Source organism: Brassica napus, chromosome C7 (assembly GCF_020379485.1).
Source record: "Brassica napus cultivar Da-Ae chromosome C7, Da-Ae, whole genome shotgun sequence".
Classification (NCBI taxonomy): domain Eukaryota; kingdom Viridiplantae; phylum Streptophyta; class Magnoliopsida; order Brassicales; family Brassicaceae; genus Brassica; species Brassica napus.
In genome coordinates, this window is record NC_063450.1 from 5,633,756 (window position 1) to 5,650,517 (window position 16,762).

At 44.1% G+C, this 16,762-nt stretch overlaps 1 protein-coding gene across 1 annotated transcript; it reads right to left on the bottom strand.

Annotated features, from left to right (window-relative positions):
* Positions 1-14,298: 14,298 nt before the first annotated feature.
* On the bottom strand, positions 14,299-15,915 carry LOC106432742. The gene is made up of 2 exons (XM_048763922.1): positions 14,927-15,915; positions 14,299-14,878 (listed from the first exon to the last, which is right to left on the bottom strand). The coding sequence occupies exons 1-2, from the start codon at positions 15,913-15,915 to the stop codon at positions 14,299-14,301; spliced, it is 1,569 nt and encodes a 522-aa protein (XP_048619879.1).
* Positions 15,916-16,762: the final 847 nt, after the last annotated feature.

The following is a 16,762-nucleotide window of genomic DNA, read 5'->3' on the forward strand; positions in this document are numbered from 1 at the left end:
GATTAAAAAATTTTAATTTATCCTTTAGTCTTTTTATTCTTTAATCTTTTTATTTTGTAACTATTTGTGTAATTTAATTATGCAAACAACACATTATGTTCAACACGATATATATAAATGTTGGAAACTTATTTATTATCAGTAGATGTCGTGATAGACAAATCCAAAGCTTGGTTGCTGAGATACAAGGGCTTCAACTTAAACTCACTGATGGAAGAGATGCGGTGTTATGGAAGCGAGGCATTGGCGATTATGGCACCACATTTGTCTCCACGGAAACTTGAAATCAAATCAGCCAGCAGACGGAGAAAGTTTTATGGAGTAAAATTGTGTTGTTTCCTCAAGGTGTTCCACGGTTTGGGTTTATCATTTGGCTTGCAATCAGAGATAGACTCTCCACTGGTCATCGCTCTAGTGTTTGGGGCCAGCCGCAACATTGCCTCTACTGTGGTGAGCCTGATGAGATTAGGGATCACCTATTTTTTTCCTGCCCTTACACGTTCACGCTCTGGCTGAAGATGGTAGGAAACTTGCTCGGGGCTGATCCAGACCCTGACTAGAATACCACGCTGTCTACGATGATGACAAGACCCTACGATCGCCTCACATTCATTCTTATGAGACTGGTCCTGCAAGCCACTATCTACTACCTCTGGCGAGAACCCAATGAGAGGAAACATCACACCAGTAGTAAGACAGTCGACCAGCTTGCCAAGATGATCGACAAGACTGTTCGGAATCGCATTACTTCTACTAATTACTCCACCAACCCGAGGTTAGATGGTTTGATGCAATGATGGTTTGAGGCTCATGTTTAATACTCCAGCGATAGATCCGTTAAATTTCAGTATTTAAACTCCTTATAGCTGTACATATTTTTTTTTCCATGATCAATAAATTTGAAATTTCATTAAAAAAAAGACAAACACTAATTAAAAATAATTTTATAAGATTAGCCAATGAAAACAAGTACTAAAATTAAAAATAAGCAACATAACATAAAATTAAAATTATAGATAATTTCGACTTAATTTTCTGGTAAATTGCTCCCAGATGATTGATTAGACATAGTAAGCCACAACCTTTCCATGTTATGCTATGCATGAGTTTTTATTTTACTTTTTTCACATCTCTACTTTATTAAATAAAGACAAAACTAAATACATTGTGATAGTCCTATCAACTTGATAGGAGTATCAACACATTTCGTAATAGCGTTGAGCTGTTAATTTTTCAGTCTGTGTAAATTACTTAATTTCTACAAATATGAAATCATAGATAGATGAAAAATTGATTGGTAACAGCAGAATCGGTAAAACAACCGGTGCAAAACTAAAGTGCGGTGCGGTTCATGCGTTATGCGGAATAAGTGTGGTTTTTTTAAATAAGCAGTGCAGAATTGTGTCTGATTGGTAAAATTGTATTTTGCGGTGTGGAATGGTGTTTGATTGGTAAAATAATATAGTTAAATAATATAATTGTTTATAATTAATTAATATAATTATAAATTTAAATTAGTTGTTTAATTATAATGTCACAGTTATATTATTATTATTATTATTTATAAAATTTCTAAACTAATTCAATTGAAATAAACATTAAATTTTTTTATGGTAACAAAATGATAAATAACAAAATACACAATACAACTAAAATTACTTTGTTCCAAAAAAAGACTGAAATTTACAATCGAATTTTGTTTTCCTATAACATATTTTCAATATTATCTCGTATTTGTGACATATGTTCTCCATGTGCTTCCTCGACTGCTTCTTTGTTTCTCATTTGTGTCTCCGACATTTTACTCGCAAAATCTACATCTAAAAAATTTGAGATTTTTATAAAATTATGTAATCCTATTGTGGCTAATACCACTTTTTTTTTGTGTGTATATCTTGGGAAATCTGAAAGAATCTTATATTTTTTTCTTCCAAACCTCAAATGCCCTCTCGATTATAGAACGCAAAGACACATGATATCGATTGAAAAATTCTTGTTTATTCCTAGGTGCAGGACAAGAGTTGAATTGGGACATATGATATCTGACAACTCCATTGCAAGAGGATCTGTAAGGAGCTAAGAAACCCTGTTTGTTTGGATAGCCAGAATCATCCAGATAATACTACTTTGGGGAGGCAAAGGAAATTTAAAATTGCTTTGTTGTGCCATCGCTTGAACAGCCGTATCATGACATGGTTCTGGTGCACCATTCCATATTTCAAGTCACATATCGCCATGATATTCAACGATGTATTATCATGCCGGTTCCAACACATCCCTTGAAACTCAGCCTCCACTTTTACGCATACATGAGTCTCATCTATAGCTCAAACGAATCCACCAAAGAATGGATAATAGGTCCGATCTGGTTGAAGCCTTTCAGGAATTCGGTATAACTCTTTTCTTGATGGTGTCCTAATACAATCACACGCCATTTTTCTGTTGCTGTAAGAACTTCCAAAAAATTTCTCTGAAGAGTCTCTTGATTTCGGCCAAATCTCAACCCAACATTTCTTTGAACTTCATTGTGCCCACATATTTGTATAAAGATAGCCACACTTTCTTCAATGCTTACATTTAGTGTTGGTTGTAGACCATAATTTGTTTGTAGTGTATCACACAATATTCTGAAACATGGAAGTGACATCCGTAGCAACTGAAGACAAGTAGCTTCATCTTCTTATAGTCGATGCCAAATATTTATCCATCCCAAACCTCCATCGGTTCGAACAGGGGCTCTTTCAAAATATTGATGATAGTAAGTCAATGTTGGGTTGATTATCAACTCTGCAAACTGCCCATTTTCCAAATTTCACATTTCTATTCTCTCTTCGTTTCTTAGGTTGCTGAGGTCATGTGATCGCAACTGACATAAACGAATAGCCTGCAATTTTTAACATGAAAAAGTACATCATAAGTAAATATAAACTTATGTTAAAATTTAAATTAAATTTCATAGAAATATTACAAAAATACAAATTCTTATATTACATTAACTAGAGTAATGAATTGCAACTGATCTAAGTTGTTCATATGAGATTCATATAAATTTGTAGTGTTTCTTTGTGAAGTTCCCCATATATTGAACAAACCCCTATGACTTGGTGTACTAGAAGATGTTCTCCACTGTTGAGCACTCGGTGGTGTACCCCATTATTGAGCATTTGGTGGTGTTTCCCATTGTTGAGCATTTGGTGGTGTTTCCCATTGTTAAAAACCAGAAGATGGACTGCCAAATGATTGACATTGACCTAATTACGTAGGTAAATCTTCATTGTTCCTTGAAACGCCAGTCATAGCTTATAACAGTTGTAGCTTATCTTCATCGAGGCTTCCAACTATATCAAGAAAATACTTGCGCCAAAATACTAATTCTTTAAGTGTATTAAAGCATGTCCAGTAAAATCTTCCCTTCGGAATGTTGAGCAAGAAATATTTCTTCTGCTTTTTTTCCATTCGTCATAATTTTCTTGATCAAAAGCACCTTGACAAAGTTGTTGTAAACTTTATCGTTGAAACACTGTATATCCAGCAATAGTGTCTTGAATAGGTTTCAAGGGATTGTCTTCTTCGACCTCCCCGTGACCCACTCCCAATAATAGGACATGTGTTTCCTCCTAATCGGTGGGAGCTGCCACCACGTCTACCGTTGACTGCGCATTAAGTCTACCTTGTTGTTGGCCTCTACGAACATGATTTTGTGTCGTTTCATGGGTGTATTCATTTGAAATGTGTGTGTCATCATAAATTGTGACACGATACACTTTCTCGTCTTCTTTTGTCTCATGAACTTGTGTGTGTTGTATGTCACCACTATCAGTGTCTGATTCATCTTCACATTGTTCATCAACTGCAGCGTTATTTAACTCTTCTCTTCTTTTCGTGCAGAGTATTGACATTGTGATTGAACATCATGTAATGCTAGACAACGTACCATCACATCCCAAAACTTTGGCGGTTTTTTGTTCAATCATTTTGTCAATTTACATCCCTATAAACTTTAAAACGTAAAATTAACTTGTAGCGTAATACTTGTTAGGGGATTTTTGTGTAGGATCTTTGTGAGTACCACAGAAAGATGGACAAGACTGGTGTTTGTATTGATTTTGAGAGATGTAGTAGAAATAAAGACTTGAAGAGACGTTTTATTGAGTAGACAAACTAGGATTACAATGATTTGAGTAATGTTGGGGTCAAAATCGGTCACGGCGGAATCAATGTCTGAAAGTCCGTAAAAATCGGCATGAACGTTTTTACGAAAAATAAATCTTCGGAAAGATTTATTCTTACGAAGAGCCCTGCGGAAGAAACACGAGAAATCGGAGAAATGCCCGAAAAAGGTCGCACGATCGATGCTGTCTCCATAAGACCGTAGCGAACCTATTTCATGTTTTCCGCCATTCGAAGTCATCAATCAAACTTTACGATAAAAACTGCGGAAAGTTCATTTTTATCGAAAGAAGTCGTAATAAACGCTTCAAGTCGAAAGACGGCCCAAAAGGACCTAAGGCATGACTCGAAGCCCACCTTACGATTTCTTAACCATCAGCCCGTAAACCGTGGGACGGTTTACGCTTGGTTCAAAAGGAAAGATAAATGTCAATTTCCGCAGATAAATACGAAATTTTGAAGATAATTACGAAGATCGGGAAAAATGGAATATCTCCATTTTTAGGCTATGACGGCTTAAGGGCAGAAGGGGAAATGCGTAAACCGACCTAGGAGCGAGTATATAAGGAGTCCTAGGCGAGAGGCAAAAAAGACAACTTTTTAGACTCAGAACTCTCGGCACTTAGAACCTCTGAAGCATTATTCTCGACATGCTCTGTTTCCATGACTGGCACCCAATTACCAGACGAACGTGCACAAGCAGTTCGATATCTTGGTTCAATCTTGAACTACGTTCGGCTTGACCCTCGAAAGGGGTACGTAGGCAGCCTTTCATAAGGTTCAGTCCGAAATCAATCAAAAACCTTTTCTGTATTTTCTTCGTCTTTTGTTATCGAGTTGCGAGTCAACTAGGTTTGAGCTTTTAGGCCGCTAGAACTAGGTAACTAGCTGACAGCCTTTGCGGCCAAAGCTTTTATGATCTCTTGTAATGATCGCAACGCTCTCACGCGGACTCGAAATAAGATCTACTGTTTTCTCTAAACTCGTTTGTTATCTTTTCATGATTTCCGCATATATTTGGTCACTTGCCGTTGGCTCTCGCAGAGATCCAGGACCTCTGGGAAATTAGGATTTTCCTAGTTTCCTAATTTAAACGTAAATCGACAGTGCGAATTTCGGTTCCCACAGTTTGGCGCCAAAAGGAGGGGAGGTACGGATTACTCTAACTCATAGCCGCAAAACGCTTGATCAAAACAATGTCTGGAAATACGAAAGAGAAAATCGCAGTTCGCAACAACACTGGTAAGAAAACTCCAGCCGCCACTGCGCCTATGGCCAACGCCTATGCAAACGCCACCGTTCTTGAGAAAATCGAAAACCTTGCTGCGACTTTTCGCCACAGAAAGTGCAATGAAACGAGCTCGCGATTTCTCTTTTTAAACATAAAGGGAAACGATAAATATTATCAAACCCCGTAAGTTTGGCTCATTACCGAACAAAAGAAATCTCAATGCGTAAGGGTTTTACCAAAACACGTTTTCCAAAAACATTTCGGAAGGGTAAAACTTGTTCTCCCAAAAACCGCAAAAAACGCATAGGTTAATCACGGAAAAAGGAAGTGCAACAAATCGATTACACAGCCCGGTCGCTACGTAGCGACCGAGCAAGCACAAGGCTCGGTTTCTACGTAGCGACCAAGCTCAAGCCAAGCTCGGTCGCTACGTAGCGACCGAGAACGCACACAGCTCGGTCGCTACGTAGCGACCGAGCCCAAGCCAACTCTCCACTCGCTACGTAGCGACCTGGCAGGCCTAAAAAGGGTTCTCCTTTGCGTTCTCTTTTGAATCCTCATCGTAACGCTTTTCGTTTCGTCTCAATCGGAGTTTCCGTTGAGATTTTACGACGAAAACAAGTAGGACTCTTCTTGGCTTGCTTCCACTCGCTACGTAGCGACCTGTCAGACCTCCACTCGCTACATAGCGACCTGTCAGGCCTCAGAAAAGTCCTCCTTTGTGTTCTCTTTTGAATCCTCATCGAAACGCTTTTCGTTTCGTCGCAATCGGAGTTTCCGTTGAGATTTTACATCGAAAACAAGTAGGACTCTTCTTGGCTTACTTCTACTCGCTACATAGCGACCTGTCAGACATCCAACTCGCTACATATCGACCTGTCAGGCCTCAAAAAGCTCCTCCTTTGTGTTCTCTTTTGAATCCCGATCGAAACGCTTTTCGTTTCGTCTCAATCGGAGTTTCCGTTGAGATTTTACGATGAAAACAAGTAAGACTCGTCTAAACTCCTTCGCTTGCTCCTACTCGCCCTTACCTCCATCTTTGTGTTCTCCTTCAAATCTCGATCGAAACGTCTCTTGTTTCGTCTCGATTGAAGTTACCATTGAAACTTTACGATAAAAAAAAACCCCGCAAAGACTAGTTTTCTCGCGTGGATTCAGATTAATCGTATAGTACGGTAACAGTTAACTTAACACCTTAGCCGCCTCAACTATACGATTTTATTGACTTCGTATCAGTCAAGTTCGGAAGATAAATGTCAAGTTTCAAAGGATAAACACCAATATCGAAAAAGGCGAACATACACAAGAAGAGGAAGGGGAAATGAGCAAGCAAAACTGAGAAGAGACAAAATTGCATCTTCGAGAGAACTAAGGTATTTGCGACTTGAAATTTTTGAAATGACACTTTGAGTTTTCGTAGGAAATTACTAAGAAATAAAAACGCCTTTGAGACTGCCATAGAACTTTAGGGAACGTAAAACCTAGGTGGATAGTATAGCGAACTAAGTCTTAGGTGATTTTTCCTGTCTCGATATATGGTCCCATAACTGTTCGTCAAGATCTTGCAAACCGATCTAAACTCTCCAAAAATCGAGAAACGATCGCCACGCATATCAAGCTCGCTTCCTAAGGAGAGAAAAAACTAGAGACATGAACGTCATCTTAAAACCGATTCGTGTCTGGCAATTCTCTCGGAACCGACATATTCCAAGTCTTCAACCTGGAAACAACCAAATCACAGTCCAAGCGTCGTCTTCAAACCGACTCGGACTGTCGATCATTCTATTCCTCGAGAAAAAAGGGACGGAGTAGGTGCGTATACTATACTCGTATACTCCCATACTTCAAAAACATATTCAAACAATGCGATGTCTCGTCAAGATCAAGAAAACTCTTTCGACAAGAAAACGCTTCCTACAAAGCAAACTCTCGTAGAAATATGCGGAAAAATATTCACGCGATGTCGCGTCAAGATCATCCTAAAAGCAAACGACAGTCTGAGATTCGTCTAAACGCTAGGAACTGATCCAAACCATGTTGGAAAAATTCTCAAAGACTATACAGCATATATCATCGCAATCATTCGTTTAGAAAACCTCTGCCAAACTTCAGAATGAAAGTCGATGATTTGCTGAAAGCATGAAGATCTTTTCCGATTTGATAAAACGAGTTTTGTATAAGAATCATTATACAAGAAATCTTCAGGCATCAAAGCATCACTCTCATTTTCCATTGAACCAACCGACTCACGGAAAAACATCAAAAACATTTGCGACAAAGCAAAATCAAGAACAAAAGTAACAGAAAATACGACAAAGAGAACACGTCCTCCCCGCTCGTCGACTAAGTCTATCGCTGTTTAACTGATTCATTCAAGAAACCTGCAAAAACGTTTCGTGACTAGATCTCGGTGAAATAACCTTTGGTAAAAATCCATGAGTGACTCAGAGAAACTTTCACCGAAAAATAAAAACAAAAGCGAAAACGTTTCTCAAAAATCTGCGGAAACATCGTTATTTTGACATCTCCATATGTCGCGTCAATTTAATAAATTCGTAAAAACCGGTCGCCCGTTACTTACGCAAAAAAATCCTTCGTATAATCAGATCATGTCATACGAAGTAACTTTCGAAAGTAAACGTAACAGGTTTTACGAAAAAGTACTTTCCTTATAGCAAAAAACCAAGATGTATGATCTGACATTGGACGACCAATATAAACTTTACTTCCTCGCACCACGATCTGAAAGGTCTCATTCTTTAGCCCCGCGACTCACTGGCATCCGCTCTCATTCCGCTTGGTCACGTCCGAGCAGGAAATCACCCCGCAACTGACTCCGCACGGGCTCTGTATCGAGCTTCTTAGGCTTTATCTCCCTCGGAAACAAAGGAAACAACTTCCAAACGAATAAAGGAAACATTATACGAAACTTTCATCGTATAAATTAACCCTAAAGTGGAAAAACGTTTTCTACCACCATGGGCATACTCGGCCTATCAATCTCGATAAATGCCATTCGTCACTCGCCCAATTACGCCTTTCCTTTGAAGCCGAATAAAGGTTACAGCATCCCCTTTAAGGACGATTCTAACCGACTTGACCTTATTGACAGCACGAAAGTGTCATGGTCTAATCCTTTGGCAACAACGTCCTTAGCTATAAAGCTGAGCACAGCCTTCATGCAAAGCCAAAACAATTGAGCGACCACCGCTCCAATAAATTTACGGCTAAACGGTAATCCGGAATTTGTCTTGAAACGCCAAGTAACGATTACACAAACAATTATCGTACCACCCAAAAACGGGAATCATACGGTAAATTCGTCATAACAAAACTCAGTCCTAACAACCAAACAGTTAACGGAAAGGTTCCACTTGTCAAAAATTGACCAAGTTCCATAAACTACGATTTACTTTTAGCCCGCTATGTTTTACTCGTAAAATGCGGCATATGAGGAAAACTCGTAACAAAGCTCGTGTAGCTATACGGAACATCCTCAAATAGACACGAAAGAAATCTAAAAAGGCCAACACCACACAAAGCACGGTATACGAGGATGCCTCTTTCCGGGGACAAATTTACGCGACCCCTTGGTCCTAACTCCTCGATCGCAAATCAAATCCAAACAGGAACAATAATTCTGGCTGCGAACATCCGTAGTCAAACCAGAATGTTTCCCAAACGCAGGGCTAAGACTAATCCCTTGCAACATCGCGAAACATCTTCAAGCCCGCGAACATTTCAAGCACGAAACGCGGCATACGAAAGAATAACAAATCTTAAGCATCGCGAGACGTCGCAGACGCCTGAAGATTCGTTCTTCGACGAAATTTCCTTCCTCGATAAAAACACTTTCTTGGAAGAACAGACAGTCATACGCACTAACATCTTCTCAAAACATATCCTTCGCGAAGACTCGGAACGGTAATTTTAACCATTAAGTTTGTTGCTGTTCACAACAAACTCTTAACGTCCTAAACAGACTTAGCTATCTCGTAGAGATGACTTTCGTACATCCGACACAAGGATAATAGCGCTATAAAAGAAACCCAAAATTTTTGGTCAGCACTTCCAGGAGGCTTAAAAATTGTCCTTGGAGAGATGCTCGGTTCCAACCATACAAGTCGTATAAGCCGAGAACCTATCGCGGACTTTAAATTGGTATGGAATCAGGATGAACCGTAAGTCGAATTAGTCATCGCACCCTCTAAAACCAGGAGTAAACCTAGGTCTTGCCCTAAACCCAGCGCACTGGTCTCTAACATCTCTAGGCATATTATCATAAACCTTGATACGAGATCCCAAAATTTGTCTCTTTCCCAATATTCGAGCGTCTTCAGAAATACCGCAAGTTTACACACTGCGGAAAACTCTCGAAACAGATCACAGATATAGCAGTTCACACAGAGTTAGATTACGAGATGACAACTCGTAGTCTTCCTTCTACACCCATATAAAATGCCGTCGGCAGCAATACGCCTGATAACCTCTACATAAAAACCAGACCGTAAAGGTCTCGCTGGAAAACTAGTCATACAAACCTTAACTCCAAGACGAAGTACGAAAGGCTTGATCCCTTCAACAAGGGTACGTAGGCAGCCGTCATAAGGCGCATCCCCAATCTTATCGCGTTCTACTTTTAAAAGAGCAAGAAGACCACTTAACACATACCTTTTCGACCATAAATTCCGCCTAACTCAGCTAACTTGCCTAACTTGCCAAGCCACTCGCTAGAACCTCACGCTAGAAGCTCATGGTTCTAACAAGCTGGGGGGCTAACTGTTGGGGTCAAAATCTGTCACGGCGGAATCAATGTCTGAAAGTCCGTAAAAGTCGGCATGAACGTTTTTACGAAAAATAAATATTCGGAAAAGATTTATTCTTACGAAGAGCCCCGCGGAAGAAACACGAGACATCAGAGAAATACCCGAAAAAGGTCGCACGATCGCTACGTAGCGACCGAGCTCGAGCCAAGCTCGGTCGCCACGTAGCGACCAAGCACACGTCCCGCTCGGTCGCTACATAGCGACCGAGCTCGAGCCAAACTCTATCACTATGTAGCGACCGAGCTCGAGCCAAGCTCTGTCGCTACGTAGCGACCGAGCACACGTCCCGCTCGGTCGCTACGTAGTGACCGAGCTCAAGCCAAGCTCAGTCGCTACGTAGCGACCGAGCGTCCGTCCCGCTCGGTTGCTACGTAGTGCCCGAGCTCGAGCCAAGCTCGGTCGCTATGAAGCGACCGAGCGTCCGTCCCGCTCGGTCGCTACGTAACATTCCGTTCGATCGCTACATAGCGACCGAGCGTCCGTCCCGCTCGGTCACTACGTCACGACCGAGCTCGAGCCAAGCTCGGTCGCTACGTAACATTCCGTTCGGTCGCTACGTAGCGACCGAGCTCTTTCGAAACGTCGATACAACACGAATCCATGCATTCTCATCTACCCTTCAATGCTGTCTCCCGAAGACCGTAGTGAACCCATTTCATGTTTTCCGTCATTCGAAGTCATCAATCAAACTTTACGATAAAAACCGCGGAAAGTTCATTTTTATCGAAAGAAGTCGTAATAAACGCTTCAAGTCGAAAGACGGCCCAAAGGGACCTAAGGCATGACTCGAAGCCGACCTTACGATTTCTTAACCAGCAGCCCGTAAACCGTGGGACGGTTTACGCTTGGTTCGCAAGGAAAGATAAATGTCAAGTTTCCGCAGATAAATAGGAAATTTTGAAGATAATTACGAAGATCGGGAAAAATGGAATATCTCCATTTTTAGGCTATGACGGCTTAAGGGCAGAAGGAGAAAAGCGTAAACCAACCTAGGAGCGAGTATATAAGGAGTCCTAGGCGAGAGGCAAAAAAAAAACAACTTTTTAGACTAAGAACTCTCGGCACTTAGAAACTCTGAAGCATTATTCTCGACATGCTCTGTTTCCATGACTGGCATCCGATTACCAGACAAACGTGCACAAGCAGTTCGATCTCTTGGTTCACTCTTGAACTACGTTCGGCTTGATCCTCGAAAGGGGTACGTAGGCAGCCTTTCATAAGGTTCAGTCCGAAATCAATCAAAAACCTTTTCTGTATTTTCTTCGTCTTTTGTTATCGAGTTACGAGTCAACTAGGTTTGAGCTTTTAGGCCGCTAGAATTAGGTAACTCGCTGACAGCCTTTGCGGCCAAAGCTTTTATGATCTCTTGTAATGATTACAACGCTCTCACGCGGACTCGAAATATGATCTACTGTTTTCTCTAAACTCGTTTGTTATATCTTCATGATTTACGCATATATTTGGTCACTTGCCGTTGGCTCTCGTAGAGATCCGGGACCTCTGGGAAATTAGGGTTTTCCTAGTTTCCTAATTTAAACGTAAATCGACAGTGCGAATTTCGGTTCCCATAAGTAAGAACCCTAATTCTAGCCGTCTAGCCCTAGTCTTCAAGTCTTGAAGTGTCGATCCCTTGCTTTAGGGTTTGGGTTCCCCTTATATAGTCTTCCTAAGGCGGGCCTCAGTCGGTTGGAGTAGGTTAAACTCTTCCATATTCGGAAATATGGAGGATTCTCCTTATCGGAAGTTTTCCATTTCCCGGAGAAAGGGGGGCGATCCGGGGACCGGACCCGGAAAACTCCACAGCGGGGAACCGGGGTTCCTTCTAACGGGTATCCTAGGAACCGGGGTTCCTTCAAGAGGGGACCCAGAGGCCGGTGTCCTGCCTGGGGTCTGGAGGAATTCAATACCTTAGTATTTTTCCCCAACAGTTTGTCCCTTATTGCTCGATTTCGTCATCGAAATCGGGGAATAACCTGAGCACTCAAGTCAACCGGAGTTGCTCATTCTCATCCAGGTTTCGCCTTCTTCGACAGGGAAGACCTCCTCTGATGGGGGTTCCTCTAGGGTTGCTGGCCATTGAAGCACGAGCAGAGGGATATTCATTTGGCTACTCGTTTCAAGAGTGGACCCTAGATTAGCCAGGGTATCGGCTTGTGAGTTCTGTTCCCGGGGGATTTGAGTGAGTTTGCAGCTCTTGAACTTCTTGATTAGTCGCTGAGCGACCGCCAGATACTGGATCATGCTATCGTCTTTTGCTTGATACTCCCCCTGTACCTGGTTAATTATTAGTTGGGAGTCACCGAAGACCTGGATGTTCTCTGCCCCCATTTGGTGAGCGAGGTTTAGGCCGGCAATTAGGGCCTCATACTCGCTTTCGTTGTTGGTTGCTTTGAAGTTGCTTCTCACAGCCCTTGAGGCTGTATTCCCTGTTGGCGAGGTAAGCACTATCCCTACTCCAGCTCCTCTGACGTTGCTGGATCAATCAACGTGTAGGATCCATTCTCTTTCTTCTTTAATTTTGCCTTGGAGGCGTATCTCCTGCTCCAGAGCTGGGAGCAAGGCAGGGGAGAATTCAGCCACGAAGTCTGCTAGGACCTGTGACTTTATAGCCATGGCGGGTCGAAATATTACGTCGTACTCCCCTAGTTCTGCGGCGCATTTGGCTAGGCGTCCGGAGACTTCTGGTTTGTGGAGGACCAACTTTAAAGGGAAGGAGGTAACAACCACGATTGGATGAGCCTGGAAGTAGGGTCGGAGCTTGCGAGCGGCGACTATCAGGGCTAAGGCCAGCTTTTCGAGGTGGTTGTATCGGGTCTCCGCGTCTAGGAGGGCCTTGCTTACATAGTAGATTGGTAACTACTTTTTTCCCTCCTCGTGAACTAAGATGGCGCTCACGGCGTGTTCGGAGACTGCTAGATATAGCAGCAGGACTTCACCGAGTAGTGGCTTGGACAGGAGAGGAGGAGTGGTAAGATACGATTTTAGCTCTTGGAGAGCGGATTCACATTCTCCCGTCCACTGGAAATCCTTCAGATTCTTGATAGTTCCGATAAAGGCGTGAGATTTGTCGGAGAGTCTGGAGATGAATCTGCTCAAGGCTGCCATCCTTCCCGTTAGCTTTTGAACCTCCTTAACGTTCTTCGGGGAAGGGATTGAATGAATGGCCCTGAACTGCTCCGGGTTGGCTTCGATGCCCCAGTGGGTTACGATGTACCCGAGGAACTTGCGAGAACTGACCCCAAATGAGCATTTAGCCGGGCTGGGCTTCATGTTATATTTCCTGAGGGTGGAGAAGGCTTGCTGCAGGTGAGATATGTGGTCTTCCGCTTCCAGGGATTTAACCAGCATGTCGTCGATGTAGACCTCCATGGTTTTCCTGATTTGGTCCGCGAACATCATGTTCACCAGCCGTTGATAGGTCAATCCCGCGTTCTTTAGGCCGAAGTGCATAACCTTATAGCAGTAGATCCCTCTGGACGTCATGAAGGATGTTTTCTCCTGTTCTTCCGGATGCATATGTATCTGATTGTAGCTGGAAAACGCATCCATGAAGCTCATCAGCTGGTGCCCCGCGGTGGCGTCCACCAGCTTGTCGATATGAGGTAGCGGGAAGGGGTCCTTTGGGCAGGACTTGTTGAGGTCCGTGGAGTCAATGTAGACTCTCCACTTCCCGTTCTTTTTGTTGACTACGACGACGTTGGCTAGCCACTCTGGGTACTGCACCTCACGAATGAACCCCGCGTCGAGCAGGCTCTTGACTTCATCGTTGATGATCGCATCTCTCTCAGGGGCAAACTTCCGTCTCTTTTGTCTGACGGGTTTATGTAGGGGGTCCACCTGCAGCTTATGCATGATGATCTCTGGATCGATCCCAAGCATATCTGCGTGGGACCAAGCGAAGCAGTCGGAGTTGGATCTGAGGAAGTCTATCAGCCTTCTTCTCAATCCTTCGGTTAGCTTGGAACCGACCCTGAGATGCCGGGTCTGATCTCCTTCGGTTAATGGCACCTCATCCATTTCTTCTACCTCCGGTTCCTCGGTGTGATGAGCCGGAGGTTTGCTCTGTAATTGCTATAAGACCTTGGTCTTCTCCTTCAGAGTGGTCTGATAGCAGGAGCAGGAATATTCTTGATCCCCTCTGATCGCCTTTATGCCCCAGCACGTAGCGAACTTCACCATTTGGTGAAGAGTCGAGGGGACGGCCCCCATTCCGTGGATCCAGAGCCATCCTAAGATTATGTTGTAGGACGAATCGCAATCTACCACGAGGAACTTGGTTGACATGTTGACTCCTTCGGCATATACGGGGAGGGTTACCTCCCCAGCGGTTTGTTTGACCTCCCCGTTGAATCCTATAAGGGGGGTTATCCTCCGAGTTAGAGCGCCTTCCTCCAGCCCCAGATCCTTATATGCGGCCTTGAAGATGATGTTGCCTGAGCTTCCCTTATCTACCAGTATCCTTTTTACCAGGCAGTTCGCTATAGTGAGCGAGATAACCAGGGTGTCGTGGTGAGGAGTGAGGACTTTCTCCTGCTCCTTGGCCGTTAAACTTATCTCGTCCGTTCCTAGGAGCAGGCGTTTTGGCTTAGCTGCCTCTATGCCGTGCTTGGCGTTCCAGGTGCCTTTCTTCGTGGCTGCATGGCTTATGCCGCTGATTTCCGAATCCCCCGAGATGACATGGATCACTCAGTCCTGTCACGGTGGCGAGACGGGAGCAGCTTCAGTGGGCTTACCCGTTGTCTCCTTGCTTAGATGGCTCTTGGCCTTCTCGGAAAAGAACTCCCTGAGGTGCCCTTTCCTAAGCAGCTCGTTGACCTCGATCTTTAGTGCGACGCAGTCCTCCGTTTTGTGACCGTGGTCTCGGTGGAAGTCGCACCAGAAGCCAGGGTTCCAGAAAGAGTCGGGGGCTTTCATCTTCTGAGGCCACTTGACCTGCTGGCCCATCTGCTTCAGAACATTGATACGCTCCGGCCTTGAGACGGAGAGGTGAGAGATGTCTGGCCACGTGGACACTGCCATCCCTTCTGCCTTCTCGATTGGCCGGTTTTGGTACCTGCCCCGGTTTCGATTCCCGGAGTCCCTAGCTGGTCTTTGAGAGGGTTTCTCGTCCCGCTCGGTTCGGTCTGGTCTGGTCGTCTTGGAATCTTGCTTTTGTTTCGCCTTGACACGGCTGGCGACGTCTTCCTCCCATTTGACCAGCGCCCAGGCTCGAGATAGGATGTCTTCCATGGTTTTGCACTGGTATTTGGTCAGCTCCTTGTAGAGGTCACCGTCGGGGAGCAGACCCCTCTTGAAAGTAGAGATAGCAGTGGGGATACTGCATTCGGGGATAGCCACATTTTCTTGATTGAAGCGAGCTATGTAGCCTCTCAGGGGTTCTGCTCGGTGCTGGAGGATTTCGTAGAGACTGTCGGAGGTTTTCTCTAGGTCCCTGCTGCTGGTGAATTGCTCCACAAACTTGTCGCTGAGAACCGCGAAGGAAGCTATGGACCTGGAGGGTAAGTTGATATACCATTGCAGAGCAGGTCCGGTCAGAGTGGAGCCGAAACCTTTGCACATGGTAGCTTCGCGTGACCCTTTTGGGAGTGCTACGGCGAGCATCCTCTGTCTGTATTGGGCGACGTGGTCGTCCAGATCAGTGGTGCCGTTATACGCCTTTATGCTGGAGAAAGAGAACTTCATGGGCATCTCGATCAAGGTGATCTCATACGTGAAGAGAGTATCGCGTAGGAATCGGGGTTGCTCTTCCGTATGGGGGGAGCTACCCCTGGGAGTCTCTCCACCATGGATTGCATGGCGTCGAGCCTATCAGAGAACATCTGGTGAAGGTGAGCGATCATAGGAGACTCCGCTCTTGTTGCTCCGTCTTCAGGCTCGGGCTCCGAGTCGCTGTCATCCCCGTCATAGGTCTGAGCGTCGTTGACCTTTTCTCGCGTAGATGCTTCTCCTCGCGGCGCCACAGTCGGGAGACTCACGCCTGTCCTGGAGTTAGGTGTTTCCAGAGGCGGCATAGGGCGAACCTGAGTCCGGAATCGATGCTTCTTGTTGCTCGCTGCGTTAAGGGCTTGGTTCTCGTCTCGGAGGGTAAGATTCTCCGATTCGAGCTGGCTGAGCTTCTCGGCGCTCTGCTCCAGTTGCTTGGAGTGTTCGTTGAGTTTTTCCTTCAAGATCTGAAACTCCGAGGACAACTCGGGATTGGTCTCTTCCGAGCTCTATGTAACCCGGTTACTTGACCTTGCAGGTCATCGATTTGTCTTTGGAGTTCAACCTCTCTCTCTCTGGGTAGCTTCAGGTAGCTCGTCGTGCTCGTCCACCGCCATTATCACGTAGTTTAGATTACTCCCCTCCTTCTAGCGCCAAACTTGTTAGGGGATTTTTGTGTAGGATCTTTTTGAGTACCACAGAACGATGGACAAGGCTGGTGTTTGTATTGATTTTGAGAGATGTAGTAGAAATAAAGACTTGAAGAGACGTTTTATTGAGTAGACAAACTAGGATTACAATGATTTGAGTAAGAACCTCAATTCTAGCCGTC

What these genes read in the sequence shown, in the direction of transcription:
- LOC106432742 (XM_048763922.1), bottom strand. Translation starts at nt 15,915, where the DNA reads ATGCCCATGAAGTTCTCTTTCTCCAGCATAAAGGCGTATAACGGCACC. An exon ending in GCTGCTCCCGTCTCGCCACC is followed by an intron (nt 14,879 to 14,926) that starts GTGACAGGACTG and finishes TTCGGAAATCAG; the next exon opens with CGGCATAAGCCATGCAGCCA.